The sequence below is a fragment of the Chelonoidis abingdonii genome, chromosome 5 (genome assembly GCF_003597395.2).
Source record: "Chelonoidis abingdonii isolate Lonesome George chromosome 5, CheloAbing_2.0, whole genome shotgun sequence".
NCBI classification, from domain to species: Eukaryota; Metazoa; Chordata; order Testudines; family Testudinidae; genus Chelonoidis; species Chelonoidis abingdonii.
In genome coordinates, this window is record NC_133773.1 from 37,661,928 (window position 1) to 37,682,979 (window position 21,052).

General features: G+C 41.6%; 1 protein-coding gene across 22 annotated transcripts in view; it reads right to left on the reverse strand.

The window, feature by feature from the left end:
- Positions 1 to 21,052, reverse strand: part of CAMK2D (calcium/calmodulin dependent protein kinase II delta) — a 298,301-nt gene that overhangs the window by 15,772 nt on the left and 261,477 nt on the right. For all 22 annotated transcript variants that reach the window (XM_032781307.2, XM_032781309.2, XM_032781303.2 and 19 more), the window contains one exon: positions 4,998 to 5,073. In XM_032781307.2, coding sequence (XP_032637198.1) covers positions 4,998 to 5,073 — 76 coding nt within the window. The remainder of the gene's footprint in view (positions 1 to 4,997; positions 5,074 to 21,052) is intronic.

Consider the following 21,052-nt stretch of genomic DNA (forward strand, 5'->3'; position numbering starts at 1 on the left):
GTTGTTTTGGACGTCTGCTACGGGTCTTTGTCTGTCTGATGATCTCTCAGCTATGAGAGGACTCTAATTTCCAGTCCTTCTATTTAGTCTGTCCCAGTTTGTAAAGTACAAAGGTAGCAAAAGTATCATGCATCTGTGTATCTGGCTGTGGAGGTCTTTATTGTGTATTTGGCTATAAGTACTTTATGTATTGTTTTGGGTAACCTGATTTTACCTTATCTATTGTTATATTCATTTCTATAAGGTTTGAAAACCCTGTATTCTTACCATCTAGGTTACAGAGAACTGTTGTTCTATCTTTCTTTCCTTTTTTTATTAAAAGACCCACAAATTCCCTCCCTTAAGCTTTGAAAAATCCAGTTTCCTGATTGGTCCTCTTGTCAGGTGTTTGGTTCCCTTTGTTAACCCTTTACAGGTAAAAGAAACATTAACCCTTAGCTATCTGTTTATGACAGGTCCAGATTAGAAAGAGAGATTACTCACTGTATGCGGTAGCTGTAGTTCTTCCAAAATGTGTGTCCCTATGGGTGCTCCACTTCAGTGTGCACTTTTCATGGGAGATTTTCATTAGCAGTGTGTGTTGGCCCTCGCATGCACTGTTAATAACTTGTGCCCTGCACTGAGGTTGTATCAGGCTGCGTGGGCAAACTTCCCTCAGTTCCCTCTCCACTGCTGAGTCTCAGAAGGAAACTCTGAAGCAGAGGGGAAGCAGGACAGGTAGTGGAGCACCCCAGGTAAGGCTGCGATTCTTTCACAGAGGTCATGAAAGTCACGGATTCCATGACTTCTGCAGTGGCTGGTGCAGCTGACTTCAAGCCGCCTGATCAACAGGCCCCAAGGCCAAATGCTCAGGCACCCCACGGCTAGCCCCACTGGTCACTGCTGGAGCGACCCAGGGCCAGCCGCACTGGCCACTGCTTAGGCTGTCCCAGGCAGTTGGTTACAGTGGCACTGTCACACCCCAATGGCTCCCTCCCTCAGGGAGTTCCCAGGGAAGGCAGATCAGCATTGCATGTGGCTAATGCTGTTGCAAGAGGGGGGGCTGTGTTGGGCTCCAGACGTCCGAAGGGGGGGCAGGGGGGGCTGGCCCCAGGCCTCTGTGGGAGGGTTGGAGGGGAGACTGGCCCCAGGCCACCGCTGGGGGTGGGAGGGCTGGCCACTTCCTGTGGGAAGTAGAGTGACCCGGCCCCAGCCTGCTCTGCTCTCCTGACTCCCAGACTGCGGGGAGGGGAGAACTGCCCCCTGTACTCACCGGCGGCATGGCTGGGAGCCAGGGGAGTGGAGCAGGCTGGGGCCGGGTCGCTCAACTTACCGCTGAGTGCAGGCCTGACAGCTTCTGGAGTCCTAGGGGAGCGGGGGCGGGGAAGAGGCAGGGTGGGGTGGAGCAGGGACAGGAAGAGGCAGGGCTGGGACAGGGAAAGGTGGGAGCGGAGTAGGGCGGGGACCCTGGGGAACAGCCGGAGCAGGGGCTGGAACAGGACGCAGCTGCACTGGACACCAGGAAATTTCCTGGTTCCCTATGCAGCTGCATACGTTGTGCATGGGTAAGGATGGCCCTGGGGTAGACTTATACTGTTGTTGTTTGTCCCAGTCATTCACCACATCAACCACTAGAGAGTCAAGTGGAATGTGAGAAAATAGGAACTCACAGTCTTTAATGTGAACATAATACTTTTTAGTGACTCTTTTTCACACGGGTGTTACTGTAGCAGGTTTCTCAACTGATTTTTGCAGGTCCCAGCAGAGCCTTATTGATAGGAAGAGCAACTCTGGATGGTGTTGCAGAGTGAAGAATATACAACAGCTCTGATCTCCTGAAGAGATATATGTAAGAGAGTCTGACACCTATTTAATGAGGTCTTGAGGCTCCCATAGCCATAGATGGAGGAGGAGGGATTACTGCCTCATCTGGTGAAAAAGAAGAGATGGTAGTTGTAGGGGGTTGCTTCTTTGTTCACTTAAGTCTCTTGAGCCTCGAACATTTTCTCCTGCTGCTGGGGAGGAGAATCTTGAGTCTCCCTATCATCCTGAGGGAATAGGGTCAGGGCCCTGCAGACCTGTCAGAGATAAACTGCTCAGGGATTCTAATTTAGGCAATGAGGACCACAAGAGGGAGGGGATGGCATCCAGGGCTGCTCCCATCAGGAATGATGAGTTCCCAGGCATCTTCCTTGTCTCTTAGAGAAAGATAGTTCATATATGGGTATGTAGGAGAACCCTGAACAGAGATTGAGGATACCGAAGAGAGGTCTCCCTCTTCTTACTTTAATGGGGAGCAGCGCCTGAAAAGAAAGGGACGTTAAAAGGTCCAGAAACCAAGAGCTTCTTGACACCAAGAAATGCCCAGTACCTGCCAGCAGTGGAGACTCAGGTTAGTGGTCACCGTTAAGTCCTTCTGGTACCTAAAGTCTTGCGGTACCGAGTGTGGTTACAGCACTGAGTGGAGTTATGGCACCATTGGAGTGGTATGCTTCTCCCTACAGAATGATACCGATGGTTTTGAGTGCTTCACAGACATTGTTGATGTAGATGGAGGCTTAGTCTTACACAGTACAGAAGAGCTTGATAAAAGTACCAAGAGAGGGTTTAAGTCGGATGGTACCAATCTGTGTTTGCTCTGACCATCTCTGCTAGATGGCTCCGGAGATTCCTCAGAGCTATGTTTACTCTTAGAGCTTTGAGGATCAAGTCTCTGAGGCCGTTTACCAAAAAGTGAGTCTCTTTGAAGTGGGTTCCTTAAAGAGGAGAATTAGAGCTCCTCTTAGGATATTCAGAGGAGGATTCAGGATTTCCCTTTCTAGAAGAGAGTGTTGTGCTGAGGTTAAAGGGGCACAAGAGACCCTGAGGAACTGATGCAATGAGGTTCTCCTGACCTGATTCCAAAGGAGAGTGAAGAGATCAATCCATCATTAACAGTTGCATCTTGATTTCCCAGTTCTTCCAAGCCTTGGATTTGAGGGCTGAACAAAGTTACACTTCTGTGGATTGTGCGACTCTTCCAAGGAGGAAACACAGTTAGAGTGTCCATCACTGAGTGATACAGCCTCTCTACATGTGAGACAATGTTTAAACTCTGATGAACTGGGAATGCCCCTCACAAGGAGGATTTCCCCAGAGGAAATAAAACAATTTTAGCTATTGGCTAACAACCTAACTAACTAAACTAAGTAGAAGAAAATCAGCAAACAGTTGAGGCACGCATAATGCAAAGATGCTAAACTCAGTCTCAAGCTGAGGTGACTGAGAAGGAACTGAGGGCGGTTCGCCCATACTTGATGCAGGGCATGAGGATATCAGCAGTACATGTGTGGGCTGAATGGACACTGCTAATGAAAATCTCTGATCAAAGGTGCATAGGGTGCATATGCACCTGAAGTAGAGCGCCCATGGGGACACTACTCAAAGAAGAGCCACCCATTCCTACCATGCTTTTTTTTCCTTTCCAGATTTTCCTCTCTTATGGGAAGTAGAGCTGGGTTCATAAAGCCATTATTCCCATGGGTCTTGTTTCCCAGGAATGATGGAAAACTTCTAATTGGAGACTTTTCCCACAAGAATACTACTTGCCATTGTAATGTCCACTGTTTTGACAATTAACACAAACAATAAAACACCCTTCCAACTCTGAGATTTAAATGAGGTGACATTCTATTTGTTTCATGATAACCTAGAACAAAGATTCCTTATCCTCCATCCAGTTTGCCCTACTGCAGAGCAAGCTTGACCTCAAAGGCATATGACCTCATACAAATCAACCTGTGAAGCAGAAATATGATGTATGTGAAATTCTGTGATCCACTGATAAACATGGGCATTACTATTTCTGTCTTGCTTTCCTATGTGTCATTCCAACAGGGAACATAAATTATATACTGCATCATTCTGGAATGAAACACAACACATATAGGCATGAAGGATGAAATCTTGGTCCCAATGAAATCAGTGGGATTTTTGCCGTTGACTTCTGTAGGATCAGCATTTCATCTAAAATTTTCTTTTGGTGTTTGACCAGAAGATACATTTTCACAGCCATAAATGGACATTAGGCATCTAAATCCTACTGGAAGTCATAGGACTTAGATATTCAGCTGTTATTTGTGCCTTTGAAAATCTCCACCATAATGTGTTAAGTCTAAAACTAATGTTGCTACCAATGTTTAAATGGTAATTTAATTTTGGTTAGATGTTTCTAAGGCTTGAGTTTTGCCATGCTGCAAAACAGAAAAGTTTTGAGCAAACTTCCATTTGACATTATTGTACAACAGTTTTTGTAACAGTCAAAGGATATAAAGTGCTCATACCAGGCAAAGGCACATTACTGGTAATTTGACACTGTCTCATAGGAGTATTACTTCTCTATTTCAACTATTCTAGAACCTTTAGCTCTTCATGAGCTGAAACAGTGTCTTAGCTCTACACCTTTAACTTTAAACAAAATATAATTTGTTTTTGTTCCAAATACATTTAATGGGTTGGAGTAAAGAAACAACAGAACTGGCTATCAGGTTTTTTAAAAACGGAATACATAAAATTCGTTCTTTAAGCAGAATTTTTTTGGGTCCTGAACAAAATTTCCGAAGTAGAGCATCCGATGAAGTGGGCCCACGAAAGCTTATGCTGAAATAAATTTGTTAGTCTTTAAGGTGCCACAAGTACTCCTGTTCTTTTTGCAAAGTAAGACTGGTGCAGCACACAATGGGAAGCAGTCAGAGAGCTTTCCAGTGTATTTTGATCTTGATTCTTAGATTTTAAATCATGAACATTCTCTTCTCTCTGTCTGACGAAAGAGATCACTGCATATGTTATGTAGCGATAATGAGTCTGGTTCACTATGGTGTTATTCCCTGTTTATCTTAATATAACGCTACTGAAATCTGCTGTTATACCAGTATGTGACTTGTGCAGTGAATCAGGTTCTGTGTTTCCTCAAGGCCTACAAGTATGAACATTTTTATACATTTATCTCATCTTGTCTCTTGCAAAATAAGTCAACTTACGTGTAAGCTTCAAAGTCCCCATTGTTGATAGCTTCAATCAGCTGCTCAGTAACCTTGATAATCTCCTGCTTACGAGCTAAAGAATGGATAAACAGACACAAATACAACAAAACATGAGATGGGAACAAAAGTGGCAAGTGACAGCATAAAAGACTGTCAGACTAAATAACAAAGGCAAGGACACTTAGATATTTCCCTGGTCAGTGTGACTGCCATTCATTCCATGATTCCACTTTCTTTTCTAGTACCATAGCCAGAAGTGTTAAATGACTCGCTTTACAACATATTGGCTTTAGTGTATTCCTGTATTCGTAAGGAAATAAAGCACATGTCACAGATCAATGATACATTTTCTGCCTCAATTCTGATCCACTTTCTCTCATTGAAGGACTTGCCTTTAAAAACACAAAAAGCTCTTGACTTTTACAGAAGTGTAAAAGCAGCCAATTGTCATTTTATGAGCAATATTGTAATGATTCACCTACATCTGGAATCTGGAGCTTGTAAATGTGTAATCCTGATCTCAGAAATCTATGTTTACAATGAATTTTTCCCCACTTAGCATTTGTTTTGGCCAAATGCAAAAAGGCAGGGTGCCAGCACTACCTTAAATGGCGCACTGCCTTTAATTGCACAGATTTAACCATGAGAAACTAAGGATGTAAGAACAGCCATACCAGGTTAGACCAATTGTCCATTTAGCCCAGTATCCTGTCTCTGATAGTGACCAGTGCCAGATGCTTCAGAAGGAATGAACAGAACAGGGCAATTTCGAAGCATCCATCCCTTGTTGTTAAGTCCCAGCTTCTGGCAGTTGGAGGTTTACAGACATCCAGAGCATGGGGCTGTGTCCTGACCATCTTGGTTAATAGCCATTGATGAACCTATTCTCCATAAACATACTTAATTCTTTTTTGAAACCAATTTTACTTTTGGCCTTCACAACATCTCATAGCAATGTGTTCCACAGGTTGACTGCACTGTGTAAAGAAGCACGTCCTTTTGTCTGTCTGAAACCTGCTGCCTATTAATTTCATCAGCTGAACTCTAGTTCTTGTGTTATGTGAAGAGGTAAATAAACTTTCTTATTTACTTGCTCCATAGTGTTCATGACTTCATAGACCTCCATCATATCCTCCCCTTAGTCGTCTCTTTTTGAAGCTTGAACAATCCTAGTCTTTTTAATCCCTCCTTGTAAGGAAGCTGTTCTATACTCCTAATCATTTCTGTTGCCATTTTCTGCATGTTTTTCAATTCTAATACATCTTTTTTTGAGAGGGAGCAACCAGAACTACACACACAGTATTCAAGATGTGAGCATACCATGGACTTATATAGTGGCATTATATTTTCTGTTTTACTCTCTCTGTCTTTCCTAATGGTTCCTGTTAGCTTTTTGACTGACACTGTATACTGAGTTGATATTTTCAGAGAACTGTTGAGACTCCAAGATCTTTTTCTTGAGTGGTAACAGCTAATTTAGATCTCATTATTTTGTATGTATAGCTGGGATTATTTTTCAGTGTGCATTACTTTGCGTTTATCAATACTGAATTGTATCAGCTATTTTATTGCCATTTTTAACTCTTCACAGCCAGCTTTGACTTAATTATCTTGAGTAATTTTGTATTGTCTGCAACCACTCCTGAAATAAGCCCAAACCACTATTTAAGAGAAATTTAGGTCCTGATACTATATCCAGATTTTCCTCTGCAAAGTAGCACTGATTACAGTAGGATCTGTATAGATTCAACACAGATCTAACTGCAGCAATGAGTCCTTCTGTTGTAAGCTCTATGGCACAGTGACTATGCCTATTATTATGTTTGTAAGCAAGAGTTACAACAGATCTTTTGGTGCTACCATAAACAAATATTAAAATAATAAAAATGCCTTATAAAAGATCAGTATTTTAAAAGTTGTGTGTGTGCACACGCGTGCACGTGTGTATTTTCTTTTAGCAATTATGGAAGTCCCAGTAAGACTAAATGGTCACTCAGCTAGCAGGGCTATTGGGTAGCATGGTGGGATAAGGAAGATTTTTAAAAATAAAGAGAGGTTTCAGTTGCCTGATTTCTTGCAGGTATTGTGGATGAACTTGTATGGGCCAAGGACAGTGGCTTTGCTGACCAGCACTGGCAGGGTGCTCCACGTATACAGAATGATGTAGAAGGAACTGTGGAGATAGTTGCGGGAGAAGCTGAAAAATGGGGCACCAAGACTGGCATCATCAGCAGAGCAAAGATGATGGTGGGGTGATGAGATAAAAGACAAGGGGAGTAGAATGAGGAAGGGTCTAGAAACTGAAGGACAAGAAGTTTAAACTTGATGTGATGAAGAAAGGGGAGTGAGTAGAGGGATTCAAGGAGAGAGGATAACATGGTGAGATGAGAGGGGAAGGAAGATGATGCCTGTAATCAGAAATCTTGCCATACCTAGTGTAAAAGTAATTGAACTAGAGATTTAACAATACATTAAGAGATGTAGATAATTACAAACTATTAAATTAGGCAATAGAAAACAATATAGTTTTCTATTGTTGGATAGAATATAATTGTTGGATTACTGTAAATAAGGCCAAGATCTAAAGATATATGCTATTTTCCAGATTCAATTTACACTAAACCCTAAGGACAGATCATAATTTATATTCAGTTGGTTGGTGATAATTTTGTGTATGTTGATATTATTCTTTGTTTCACAATTTATTAATATCACATTTGATTTCCCAGTTTTATCATAACATGCCCACAGTTGGATACAAGGGCATGTATATTGCAAATTAAGTGGTAAACATGTGAATATACTCTGTATCATAATATACTACTAAGTGATCCCAAGGGGCTGCAGGAGATGGTTTTTCAAGTGGAGCACTGTCAATGGCATGTCTTAGCATAATTCACTTTGGCAATACTTAACTCATTCTCATCTGTCTGTGGTTTCAATAGCACAATCTAGAGCTGTGTAAAAGACAGCAGCTCAATTTCACAAAGGATTTTCAGATTTTGAAAACTGGCTTCATTCTTTAGAGAAATGTGTCACAGGGTGGACCGGGCCCTTTAAAGTGGAACTGATATGTCCCACCTGTGCTATCAAAATTAAGAACTCAATAATAGTGGGGATTTCAATTATCCCCATATTGACTAGGAACATTTCACTTCAGGACAAAATGCAGAGCTAAAATTTCTCGATACCTTAAATGACTGCTTCATGGAGCAGCCGGTACGGGAACCACAAGGGGAGAGGCAACTCTAGATTTAATCCTGAGTGAAGTGCAGTAGCTGGTCCAAGAGGTAACTATAGCAGGACAGCTTGGAAATAGTGACCATAATGCAATAGCATTCAACATCCCTGTGGGGGGAAGAACACCTCAACAGTCCAACACTGTGGCATTTAATTTCAAAAGAGGGAACTATACAAATGTAGTTAAACAAAAGTTAAAAGGTACAGTGACTAAAGTGAAATCCCTCCAAGTTGCATGGACCCTTTTTAAAGGCACCATAATAGAGGCCCAATTTCAATGTATACCCCAAATTAAGAAACACAGTAAAAGAACTAAAAAAGAGCCACCGTGGCTTAACAACCATGTAAAAGAAGCAGTGAGAGATAAAAAGACTTTCTTTAAAAAGTGGAAGTCAAATCCTAGTGAGGCAAATAGAAAGGAGCACAAACACTGCCAGCTTAAGTGCAAGAGTGTAATAAGAAAAGCCAAAGAGGAGTTTGAAGAAATGGCTAGCCAAAAACTCCAAAGGTAATAACAAAATGTTTTTTAAGTACATCAGAAGCAGAAGCCTGCTAAACAACCAGTGGGGCCCCTTGACGATCGAAATACAAAAGGAGCGCTTAAAGACGATAAAGTCATTGCGGAGAAACTAAATGGATTCTTTGCTTCAGTCTTCACGGCTGAGGATGTTAGGGAGATTCCCAAACCTGAGCCGGCTTTTGTAGGTGACAATCTGAGGAACTGTCACAGATTGAAAGTGTCACTAGAGGAGGTTTTGGAATTAATTGATAAACTCAACATTAACAAGTCACCGGACCAGATGGCATTCACCCAAGAGTTCTGAAAGAACTCAAATGTGAAGTTGCGGAACTATTAACTAAGGTTTGTAACCTGTCCTTAAATCGGCTTCGGTACCCAATGACTGGAAGTTAGCTAATGTAACGCCAATATTTTAAAAAGGGCTCTAGAGGTGATCCCGGCAATTACAGACCGGTAAGTCTAACGTCAGTACCGGGCAAATTAGTCGAAACAATAGTTAAGAATAAAATTGTCAGACACATAGAAAAACATAAACTGTTGAGCAATAGTCAACATGGTTTCTGTAAAGGGAAATCGTGTCTTACTAATCTATTAGAGTTCTTTGAAGGGGTCAACAAACATGTGGACAAGGGGGATCCAGTGGACAGTAGTGTACTTAGATTTCCAGAAAGCCTTTGACAAGGTCCCTCACCAAAGGCTCTTACGTAAATTAAGCTGTCATGGGATAAAAGGGAAGGTCCTTTCATGGATTGAGAACTGGTTAAAAGACAGGGAACAAAGGGTAGGAATTAATGGTAAATTCTCAGAATGGAGAGGGGTAACTAGTGGTGTTCCCCAAGGGTCAGTCTAGGACCAATCCTATTCAATTTATTCATAAATGATCTGGAGAAGGGGTAAACAGTGAGGTGGCAAAGTTTGCAGATGATACTAAACTACTCAAGATAGTTAAGACCAAAGCAGATTGTGAAGAACTTCAAAAAGATCTCACAAAACTAAGTGATTGGGCAACAAAATGGCAAATGAAAATTTAATGTGGATAAATGTAAAGTAATGCACATTGGAAAAAATAACCCCAACTATACATACAATATGATGGGGCTAATTTAGCTACAACGAGTCAGGAAAAAGATCTTGGAGTCATCGTGGATAGTTCTCTGAAGATGTCCACGCAGTGTGCAGAGGCGGTCAAAAAGCAAACAGGATGTTAGGAATCATTAAAAAGGGGATAGAGAATAAGACTGAGAATATATTATTGCCCTTATATAAATCCATGGTACGCCCACATCTCGAATACTGTGTACAGATGTGGTCTCCTCACCTCAAAAAAGATATTCTAGCACTAGAAAAGGTTCAGAAAAGGGCAACTAAAATGATTAGGGGTTTGGAGAGGGTCCCATATGAGGAAAGATTAAAGAGGCTAGGCCTCTTCAGCTTGGAAAAGAGGAGACTAAGGGGGATATGATAGAGGTATATATAAAATCATGAGTGATGTGGAGAAAGTGGATAAGGAAAAGTTATTTACTTATTCCCATAATACAAGAACTAGGGGTCACCAAATGAAATTAATAGGTAGCAGGTTTAAAACAAAAAAGGAAGTTCTTCTTCACAGCGCACAGTCAACTTGTGGAACTCCTTACCTGAGGAGGTTGTGAAGCTGGGACTATAACAATGTTTAAAAGGGAACTGGATAAATTTATGGTGGCTAAGTCCATAAATGGCTAGTAGCCAGGAAGGGTAAAGAATGGTGTCCCTAGCCTTTGTTCACTAGAGGATGGAGATGGATGGCAAGAGAGAGATCACTTGATCACTGCCTGTTAGCTTCACTCCCTCTGGGGCACCTGGCACTGGCCACTGTCAGTAGACAGATACTGGGCTAAATGGACCTTTGGTCTGACCTGGTACGGCTGTTCTTATGCCTCATTAACAGCATCACAATGGGGCCTAATAGAGGATAACTAGTTTCCATAAAGAGCCAGAGAAGGAACAGGAAATAGAAAGATGAAGCTGTGGCAGAGACTGTAGTTAGCAGGAGGGAAGATTTGGGCTTAGAAGCTAGACGGGCTGGGGGGCAGGGGAAGAATGGGGCAGGATTGCCTGCTGAATTCTCTAAGCAGGAGAATAGACAGCACTGGGAAAGTGATGAACTCTCTCCTGGGGAAGAAAGGACTCCAGGTAGGAAGACCAGGGATTTCCTGCTGTGAAATGCAGAGAAGGCCTCTAGCTAGAAGGGATGGAGTGGTTCCTTGATAAAAAGTGGGTTGGACAGAGGAGGAACCTGGGAAGTGGCAGATGATGCCAGAGATGAACTTTTGAGACTTTGAAGACAGTTTGAATTGTTTGGTAATAAACTCAGCCCCCAAGGAGGGGTAATTATTGGTCACAAGAGAGCCTCTAGTGGAGTTAGTGATTTAAGAAGCCCTGAGCAGAAGGGAAAACTGAGGCAGATTGCCACAGATCCACCACTGACCATGGGAGACGGCTCATCCTGTTACAGAATTAAACCAGAAAATTCTCTGTGAAGAAACACAAAATGTTTAAAAAAAAAGAGAAAAACTGAAACAATTTGTTCCAAAAATGTCAAAACATTTGCCCCTCCCCAACTTTCCAAAATGAAATTATGCTTAAACTGACATGATTTTGTGAAGCATTTTGATTTCAATGGAATTGAACATTCTGATGGAATATAATTCAGCTGAAGTTTCTCTGTCCAGCTCTAGTATGAACATTTGGTATAACTATGCAACAGCTGATTTGCCCTCTGAGCACAAAGTATATCCAACCAGCAAGCTCCACAGGCTAGCAAACGAGATTACGGAAATACTGTTGGCTCAAACAGCACAACTGCTTTATGTATTCCAGTACTAGTATCAATCCTTCTAGTGCTCTTCGCACTTGTGGAAAGACTTTTCAGCAAATAAAACTCACTGTAGGAAATTCACAATTCTATACTACGTTGCTATAATAGATATGTGGGCTACACACATAAAATTGTACATGTACAAAAAAAAGTTAGATTTATTTCTATTCAGTGAGCTTATTGAAATGCAGCATCTACTGGCTCTCAATCAAATGTTCCTAAGACAAAAATGCAATACAGTTCAGAGTAGCAAAATCTGTTCCAGCAGTGCTTCGTCCTGTATGCAGAAAACTCAGATTCTCATGCCTTACTTATCTGAAAGCTGGAATGAACATTATGAAAAAACAATAGCTCAGAACAAATGTAAGCAACATGAAATGTTTAGTAATTAAAGTGAAACATAATACAAAATCTCCACAGCTCATGGAATTCTACACAAACAGCAGACTGTTAATAGTATTTTTTGAAATATCACAAACCTTAACTTTTTTTGGGGGGTGGGTGGAGAGAGAAGGGAATAACAGATACAAGAACTGGTTCGGCGTATCTATCTATCTATAAATGTTTAAAATTGTTTATAATATATCCAGAATCCAGGGCGGGCAGAGGCAGAGTTTGGGGAGCAGGGGAAAATAGGAGATTGGAAGGGATATAGACTGCGGGGAGGTACAGGAAACATGTCATGCAATTATGCTTCACTTCAAAGTTTGGGAAGGCAGGAGACTTGACAGACATGCAGAAGGAGATTATGTGGCATAGAAGACTAGATAAGCTACCACAGAGAAAGGGAAAGTTTGCCCAGGAGGAGAGGCTACTAAGGACTGCTAGTGAGGTCCAGTAACAAGGAGCCTGAGACAGTGGCTAGCCTGTCTGTCTGTCCCCCCCACCTAGTGTGGGGACAGACTGACATATAGGCCTGATATAGGTGAGGAGTCCTGGAGGGCTGCTCCCAGACAGTGATCTGTGATAGAACTGGGAGCACTGCCAGGGACTAGAAGTAATTGGACTCAGGAAGGACCATGGGAATAAGCTGAACTCTCACCAGGAACAGAGAGATTGCCCACGAGTGGGGGCTCCTCTAGCAGACTCAGGGTAAGAGCTTCAAAAAGACTAAGACCGAGCCCAGGCTGAGGGTCGTCCGATCACAGACATGTGATCTGACTTCAATATATAATCTACACAGTATATAATACAAAGCATAGTGAGTTAAGGGATTGTGTTAACAGTATTTCACAAAAATGTGACCTTTATTTTAGCACGCGGGTATATGATGATTACAAAGACATTTCTAAGAAAAATATTTTGAAGTCAAGCTAAAATGGAAATCTAATACAAAGGAATGAAGGGAAAATGTGACAATTTTGGCTAAAATTATCTCATTTAGCATTAATCCCAGTACACGCATCAATTCTTGTTGATTTATTAGACTTTGGCCACATTTTACAGGGATGTATTTTACATCTACTGCATGTTTGATGATCTACTGGTATACAAGCTATGCAAAGAGGGTCTTGGAAAGCATCATGCCGGCAACTTTCAGATTAATGGAATTTAAGAACTAATGAAACAAGGGAATGCAGAAATAAATCAAACCTACAGGGCCCCACCCAAGAACACACTATTTTAACATGAAATTAAGGAAATATGAATAAATATTAAGGTCACTCTATACAAATAGTCAATATTTTAGTTTGCTAATCACAACAAAAAGAAATGGAGAGAAAAATATAAGAAGAATTATGCATAAAAAATACCCATTGACATGTAAAAATGAAGACGGTTAGTTTACCCACAAAGGGCTAACTGTTCAAACCAATTAATGAGAAATGCATGTAGAACCCTTACTAACTGGGTGAGCACAACACTGCTGATGCAATGGTTTAAAATTGTAGACAATGTGCTTTGTGCTGCAATAATAATAAAAATTAAAAAAAAAACTTAAAACATGCTCCCTCACAGGTTAACAACACTTATTTTTTTTTTAATACTCCAGATGACTGACTATATAAGTATTGTGCTGGAACTGTTACTACCCTGATTTTACATAACTGGGAGTCCTGTGGTTTTATTGTTTTTTATTGTTCCTTATTTACTTATTAATGTAAAGTACCTCTGGGAACAGTAATTATGATGAAGCCAAAAATAAAGGTCATCGTCATGTATTTTCTAGTCTTATAGAAAATAGCTACGTCAGTTATGTGCCGTGCAGAGGCAGCTTGTTAATTCACATTAACACCTGAGAGTCATTTTAGATTATCAAATTAGCAAGCAAACAATCTCTGTCTTATGCACAAAACTGGGAGCAGTACATCACACTCACTTGCCTCCGATATTCTTTACAAAGTTAAAACTTTGAAAACAATTTATCCCAGTGCTCTTTACAATAGACCTTGGATATTCTGTACTATCCATTTTAAAGCAGAACACTCTTCATTAAACTCAGTGGGGAATAGATGGAATGATGTGGCCTAGGTTAATTTGTAATAAAAACTGGATCCCAACAACCAACAATTTGAACAGTTAAAAGGACTTTTGTACAGTGCTCTGCAGAGTGTGCTGGAACAAAATATTACAGATTTTGAAAATACAAATGAAGTTGGAGGTGAGAGAGAAAACACTTCAGTATCATTCACTGAAAAAAATCAGTATGGATGAACACATTAGCTGTCATTCAGTTGTGCAGTGTGCATTACTGCCATAGATCTAGAGACAGATGAATAGTCAAATGCTACAAAACATTTTCAGGGCTAACCCTTCAAATTTTAAGTTGCTCTGGCTGTTTTATACTACTTTTATGGTTACTTTCTGCATATTAATTTGCAAGAAAGAAAGAGGTGATAGGTGAACATCTACTCAGTGTCAATTATTGCTCAGCTGTATAAGAAACACATTTGCAAAATACTGTACTAAGGTCCATGCATACCCACATTTGTAATCAACATAGGGACCATCCCTCAAAAAAAAAGGCCCTGATTCAGCAAAGCACTTAAGTGCATGCTTGCAGTAAAGTAGGTGTGTAAGTGGTTTTCTGGATCAGAGCCTAAGAACCTTATCCAAAGCCCAATAACTTCCATTATCTTCAATGGCATTTGTATCAGGCTCTGAAAGAATCTTGTTTTAAATTCCTCATGTATAGAACCTTTCTGGTGACAACTTAAATTGATCAATAATTTGTCCTTTAACATAAACTGTGGAAAATATTGTAGTTAAAACTGTAGAACTTATTTTTAAAAAGTTTTTAAAAGTTTATACTGTAGCCTTAAACATTCTAAAATTTGTTTTGATTTACTATATGCCCATTCTAAGCACTAAAGTTGTCATTTTAAGAAAAATACTCCTTAACAGTGCCTGCTGTTCCTAATGATTCATTCTGTCCTGGTCTACGTTACACGTTTATACCGAATTTAGCAGCGTTAAACTGAATTAACCCTCCACCCGTCCACACAACGAACCCCTTTATTTCGATATAAAGGGCTCTTTAAACCGATATCTGTACTCCTCCCCGACGAGGGGAGTAGCGCTGAAATCGGTATTGCTATGTCGGATTAGGGTTAGTGTGGCTGCAATTTGACGGTATTGGCCTCCGGGCGCTATCCCACAGTGCACCATTGTGAGCGCTCTGGACAGCAATCTGAACTCGGATGCTGTGGCCAGGTAAACAGGAAAAACCCCGCGAAATTTAGATTTTCATTTCCTGTTTGCCAGCATGGCGCTGATTCAGCATGATGTATGGGAGATAAAATAACTGTTTATCAGAGCGGTTGTTCCAGAAAGACAAAATGCCAAAGCCATTTTGAAAAAATCCCAGACAGAGGCCAAGCAGGACTCAACACAGTGCTGCGTGACAAGTGGAAGGAAAGCCAAGAAATCAAATGGATCTCATGAGGTAGGAGGTGAGACTGAGTGACTCCAGCTATCCACTCAGTCCCCGCAGTCTCCGAAAAAGCATTTGCATTCTTGGCTGGAGCTCCCAATGCTCTGAATGTCAAAAATATTGTCCCGGCTGGGTTCAGGGGATATGTCGTCAATTTTTACCCCCCTCTCCCCTTTCCGTTGAAAGAAAAGGGAAAAAAATAGTTTCTACCCTTATATACATGTCACCGATGATCTTACTGAATGCTGCTATACATGACTGCGGAACGCTTAGAACAGCAGCATCCACCTTCCCCTTTCTTTTCCTATATGGCAAGATGGTACAAATTGGTTATGAAAACCGTCATCAGCCTATAAGAGCTCCTGGCTGGCCTCGGTGAGGTCTGAGCTGGGGGCGCGCGGGCAAAAATGGGAATGACTCCCCGGTCATTCCCTTCTTTAAGCTTCTCCTGGAGAGGCAAGATGGTACAAAAAGGCTGGTAACTTCCTATCATAGCAGCTGAGGCTGGGCTCCTTCCCTCCACCCCTTTCATGTCGTAACTGAAGATTCTGTACTGCCTGGGGACTATCATAGGCAGCTGGAGGCTGCTCCGACCCTCATTTAACCCACACACTAAAAAGTCCAGTGTTTTCTTATTCTTGGCCGAGCTGCATTTCTTTATTACTTCATCACACGAAAATGGGGAGAGCACTATGCCACGGCACAACCCAGAGGGATAGTGGGAAGAGGGGAAGCAATGGATGGGATTGTTCGCGGGGAGACCCTGTAGATATAGGCATGGGAGCTCATATTTTTCTGCGGGTATCTGGGGCTTCTGACAGGAGCGGGACCGGCTCTCTTGGTTGTTCATAGTAGCACGTTCGCCATTTACTCTATTCTAGGCTGAGGTACGTGACCTCCATTTTTTAACAAAAACATAATAAGAAGGGGAAATGACCTGGGGAGCATCCATCATTTTTGTTATGCGCACCACCGGTCAGGAGCTATCATTTGTCATCCGGCTCATGGGCACAGGAGCGACCCATGACAGCAGCAAATGAGTCATTCAAGAACGACATGATACCCGTCATCACCAATTTAGCAGACAGACGTCAACAAAAAGCGACTTGGTACTAGTACATAGAAACAGATTTCAAAGCAGAGCCACAACCGTTGCAATAGGGCTGTTTATGATCGGGTGCTCTGTCTACCAATGCAAGGCAAATGAATGCTGCTTGTTACACTGCGAGTACCGCTAATTAGTCTGTCAGCAGATCCAGTCACATACGGGTGACAGTTGACAAAGGTAAAACAGGCTTCCAATGTGTTCCAAATGCTATGGCGTCAGTGCCAGGGCAATCGCAGGGAAAGGCGTGCGTGAATGTTATTGTGCTCGCAATAAGGCTTTCATGGAGTGAGACATTGGTGACGACACATCGTTATACATGGGAATCACCCTCTTGCAGCACACTGTTTTGTTGCTCCATCATGCGATTCGGATATCTCCAACCCAGAATTCAATGGGGCAGGAGACTGCGGGAACTCTATGGGTAGCTCAACGCATAATCACAGTGCAACGCTCCGGAATCATGAAACGCTAAGCCTCGGTACATGGACGCACACCGCCGAATAATGTGCTGAGTGTGGCCGCGTGCACTCAACTTTATACAATCTGTTTTAAAAAAATGGTTTATGTGAAATCGGAATAATCCCGTAGTGTAGACATACCCTCTGATTCACCATCTTATGAGATGATTGGTTTCTGAGACTGCTGATTCTTCTCAACCTTCCCCATCACCCTCCAGAAAAAAAAATCTACAAGTCTTATTACTTGTCCAATGAAAACCCAATGCATCATTTCATAGTAGACATAATATATCTGAAAAATTTATGCCAGCTAATCATTTTTCCATTAAATAATGACATACAAGATCCAATCCAATGAATACTTTCCCTCTGTTAGTTTAACATAATAATATGATAGAGGTTATTTGTCATATTTAGCAAATAGAATGTCACTTTGTACACATTACTGTAGTCACTTTTGAAAAGTCCATCTGCTAACAGTTACCACACAGTTAATCTTTCTCTTATGTGGAAACTGTTTTTGTTTTTTTTTTGAATGGCAACCACTCTATAATCTCAAAAAGAAACATATAATGGTGAATTGCAGCTACAGTGAGTTAACGCTAAGTTTGCACCAAGATTTCCTATGGTGTTACATTAATCACAAACCTGGCTTACTGTTTCAAGAAATAATGTTTAAATGCAGTAATAATGTCAAAGCATCTTGTGCTAACTGAGACATTAATGTGATTTGCCTCAGTATACATTTTTCATATAAATTGTACTTCCACCTTATGACTCTCTCTAAATTCACTCTGAACTGTATCTTTGGTGTCAGTTTCATAACAGAATAAGTGATAATACTCTTTGCTTCTATTATACCTTCCTTTTAAATATTTCAAAATGCTTTAAAAACAACAATGAAATGTATGTTATAATAAAAATATCTAATCTTCCCCATTCGCCCCATTTTTACGGATGGGAAAACTGAAGCGTGGTGCAAGCAAAGCCAAGAATAGATCCTCAATTTCCAGAGCTATGCTTTAGCCACAGGTCAACCCTTCCTTTCCATTTTCTGTTTTTTTTTCAACCCCACCACCATTCATAATGCTATCCATCCACCCTGGTCTTGTATGTAACTGTAGATGAGATCCCATCAAGTTTTACCATACCATACTCTTCTAGCATCTTTCCTATCTATTAGATTGGGGTGGGCAAACTATGGCCCGCGGGCCACATCTGGCCTGTGGCACCATCCTGTCCAGCTCCCGAGCTCCTGGCCCAGGAGGCTAGCCCCAGCCCCTTCCTGGCTGTCTCCCCTTCCCCGCAGCCTCAGATCGCTCGCTCCGCTGCCAGCGCAATGCTCTGGGCAGCGGGGCTGTTAGCTCCTGGGGCAGCGCAGCTGCAGGCTGGCCTGACCTGGTGCTCTGTGCTGCACGGTGGCAGTGTGGCCCGGCTGTAGCGCCGCCAGCCACTGGTGCTCCGGGCAGCTCAGTAAGGGGGCAGGGAGCAGTGAGGGTTGGATAGAGGGAAGGGGAATTCAGGAGGGTTGTTAGGGGGTGTGGATGGTGGTTGGGGGGGAACTGGGAGATGAATGGGGGTAGGGGCCTAAGGGGCAGTCAGAAAGGCGGGGGGGTTGGATGAGGCAGTGGAGGTCAGTCAGGGGCAGGGAGAAGGGGTGGTTGGATGGAGCAAGGGTCCCAGGGGGCCATCACGAATGAGAGGAGGGGTTGGATAGGGCAGCAGGGGTCGGGGGGCAGTCAGGGGACAGGAAGTGGGGGTATGTGTGGATGGGGCAGGGGTCCCAGAGGGGTTGTCATGGATGGTGGGGTTGGATGGGGCAGGAGTCCCAGGGAGGGGGCAGATAGGAGGTGGGGGCCGAGCCATGATCACATCCCCTAACCAGCCCCTCCATACAATTTACGAAACCCGATGTGGTCCTCAGGCCAAAAAGTTTGCCCGTCCCTGTATTAGATATAAACTGCAGGTTACAAAGAAACCCACACTATTATCCTTATCTGTAAGCATGGGCTGGTCCAGACACCAGACTACACTGTTCTAGCCTACCAGCTACTGTATTATCACTGTCAGTTTATGGAGTGAAATCATGGCGACATTGAAATCAATGGTAAAACTTCCAATGACTTCAGTGAGGCCAGGTATTGCCCCAGAAGTTTACACTGTGATAACTTGCAAGCTTTTGTTATGTTCCTGCAAATCTTGTGGTGCAAATTCCTGCAACTTGTGCAAGGTCATCATGCTTTTTAGTTTTTCAGCAGTGTACTGTATTACTCTACGAGTCCACAGTGCATCAAAAGATTAGATGCCACAGTATTTTCTGCATCTAAATAAGATGGAGGGTAGGATTTTTTCATTCCATAAGCCTCCAATTAATTCATAATAGCTACTGTTGTGTCTGTGAGCAGCCTTTACTACAGATAGAGCATAACAGTATCATACTAACTCTGCAGGATTGCCTCTTCAGAGCACCTACAGGACTGAGCTTGTTTGCCCCACGAACATAGCAAGTGAGAAATTCTGAGAAGTACACTAACATGGTTCTAAGAGGCACTACTGGCAGGCCACTTTTACCCTTCACGTACACTTGTTGATGGGGTATCTGAAGGCAGGAGTCATATCTATAGCTTAACAAAAAGTAAAACCAGGACAAAAAATATATGACTAAAGTGAACACAGAATATCACAGCTTTGTTTCTAAAATCAGCATATTCCATCATAATGCCACCTATTTTCCCCCACAAGGTTTAATGTTTTTTATAACTACAGTGTAGTTGAATAATACAAACTGATATGAGAAGCAAATATGGAAATTACATCAGTAAAAGCAATCAGCGGTACATTATGTAAATCAGAGCGAGTAATGAAAAGATTATTTTTAAGAAGTGACAATTTCTGTATTATGTGCTGTTCTCCACTTTAATAAATGGAGTTAGAAGGAAGAAATCAAGAATAACTTTGAATCCTGAAGGAATTATTTGTTCATTTCTGTAGTGGAAATGACTAGACGTGATGCATTAACGTCTGCAGAATTAATTCAAAGGACCAAACAAGATAAATTGTTTTAACTTGTTGCTCTTCCCTCCTGTCTCCTTGATATTTAAAGGAAAAAGAGGAGGACTTTTAAAAACATCTTTTAAATTCGTACATGAGTAAGCAGCAAAAATAACTTTTTATAATTATATTACATTATGATATTTAAAATAGTATGTTATTTTTATTTTGGAATCATACAACAGAACAAAATGCATGGAATTATGAACTGATCACACCAATCAACAACGTAAGTTCTTGTTTATATAAAACAATGCTGTCTACCAAATGACGAGAATACTTTGCATTTACATAGCCTCTTTACTCAGAAGACCTCAATTGCTTAACAATTATGGGTATGTACAGTATTACTATTGCCATTTTAAAGGATAGGAAATGGAAGCACAGAGAGATTAAATGGTTTGCCCAAGGTCATAGAGTGAATCAATATCAGGAATAAATCAAAGTCTCTTGATTTGCAGTTCCCTCCTTTAATCTCCAGTTCATGATGCCTGGCACAATAATGATGTGGGACACATGGAAGGATTGGGATGGAATAGTTTTGTCCGGTAAGTCTGTCTCGTTGAAAGGCATGGAAAAGAAAGCACACCGAAGGGGTAGGGCCTACTATGTCTTCTTTAATATCTTAGCTCAGTGGTTTGAGCATTGGCCTGCTAAACCCAGGGTTGTGAGTTCAATCCTTGAGGGGGCCACTTAGGTATCTCGGGCAAAAAATCAGTACTTGGTCCTGCTAGTGAAGGCAGGGGGCTGAACTCGATGACCTTTCGAGGTCCCTTCCAGTTCTAGGAGATAGGTATATCTCCAATTATTAAATTAAAATTATTTGAATTAAATTAAAATAAACCTTAGAAGAAAATTTCAGGTTCATTTCAGATAAATGATACCTATTGTCAATAAAAAAAGCTGTGTATCCTGGCAATTACTGTGGGGAGTGACGGCGACTA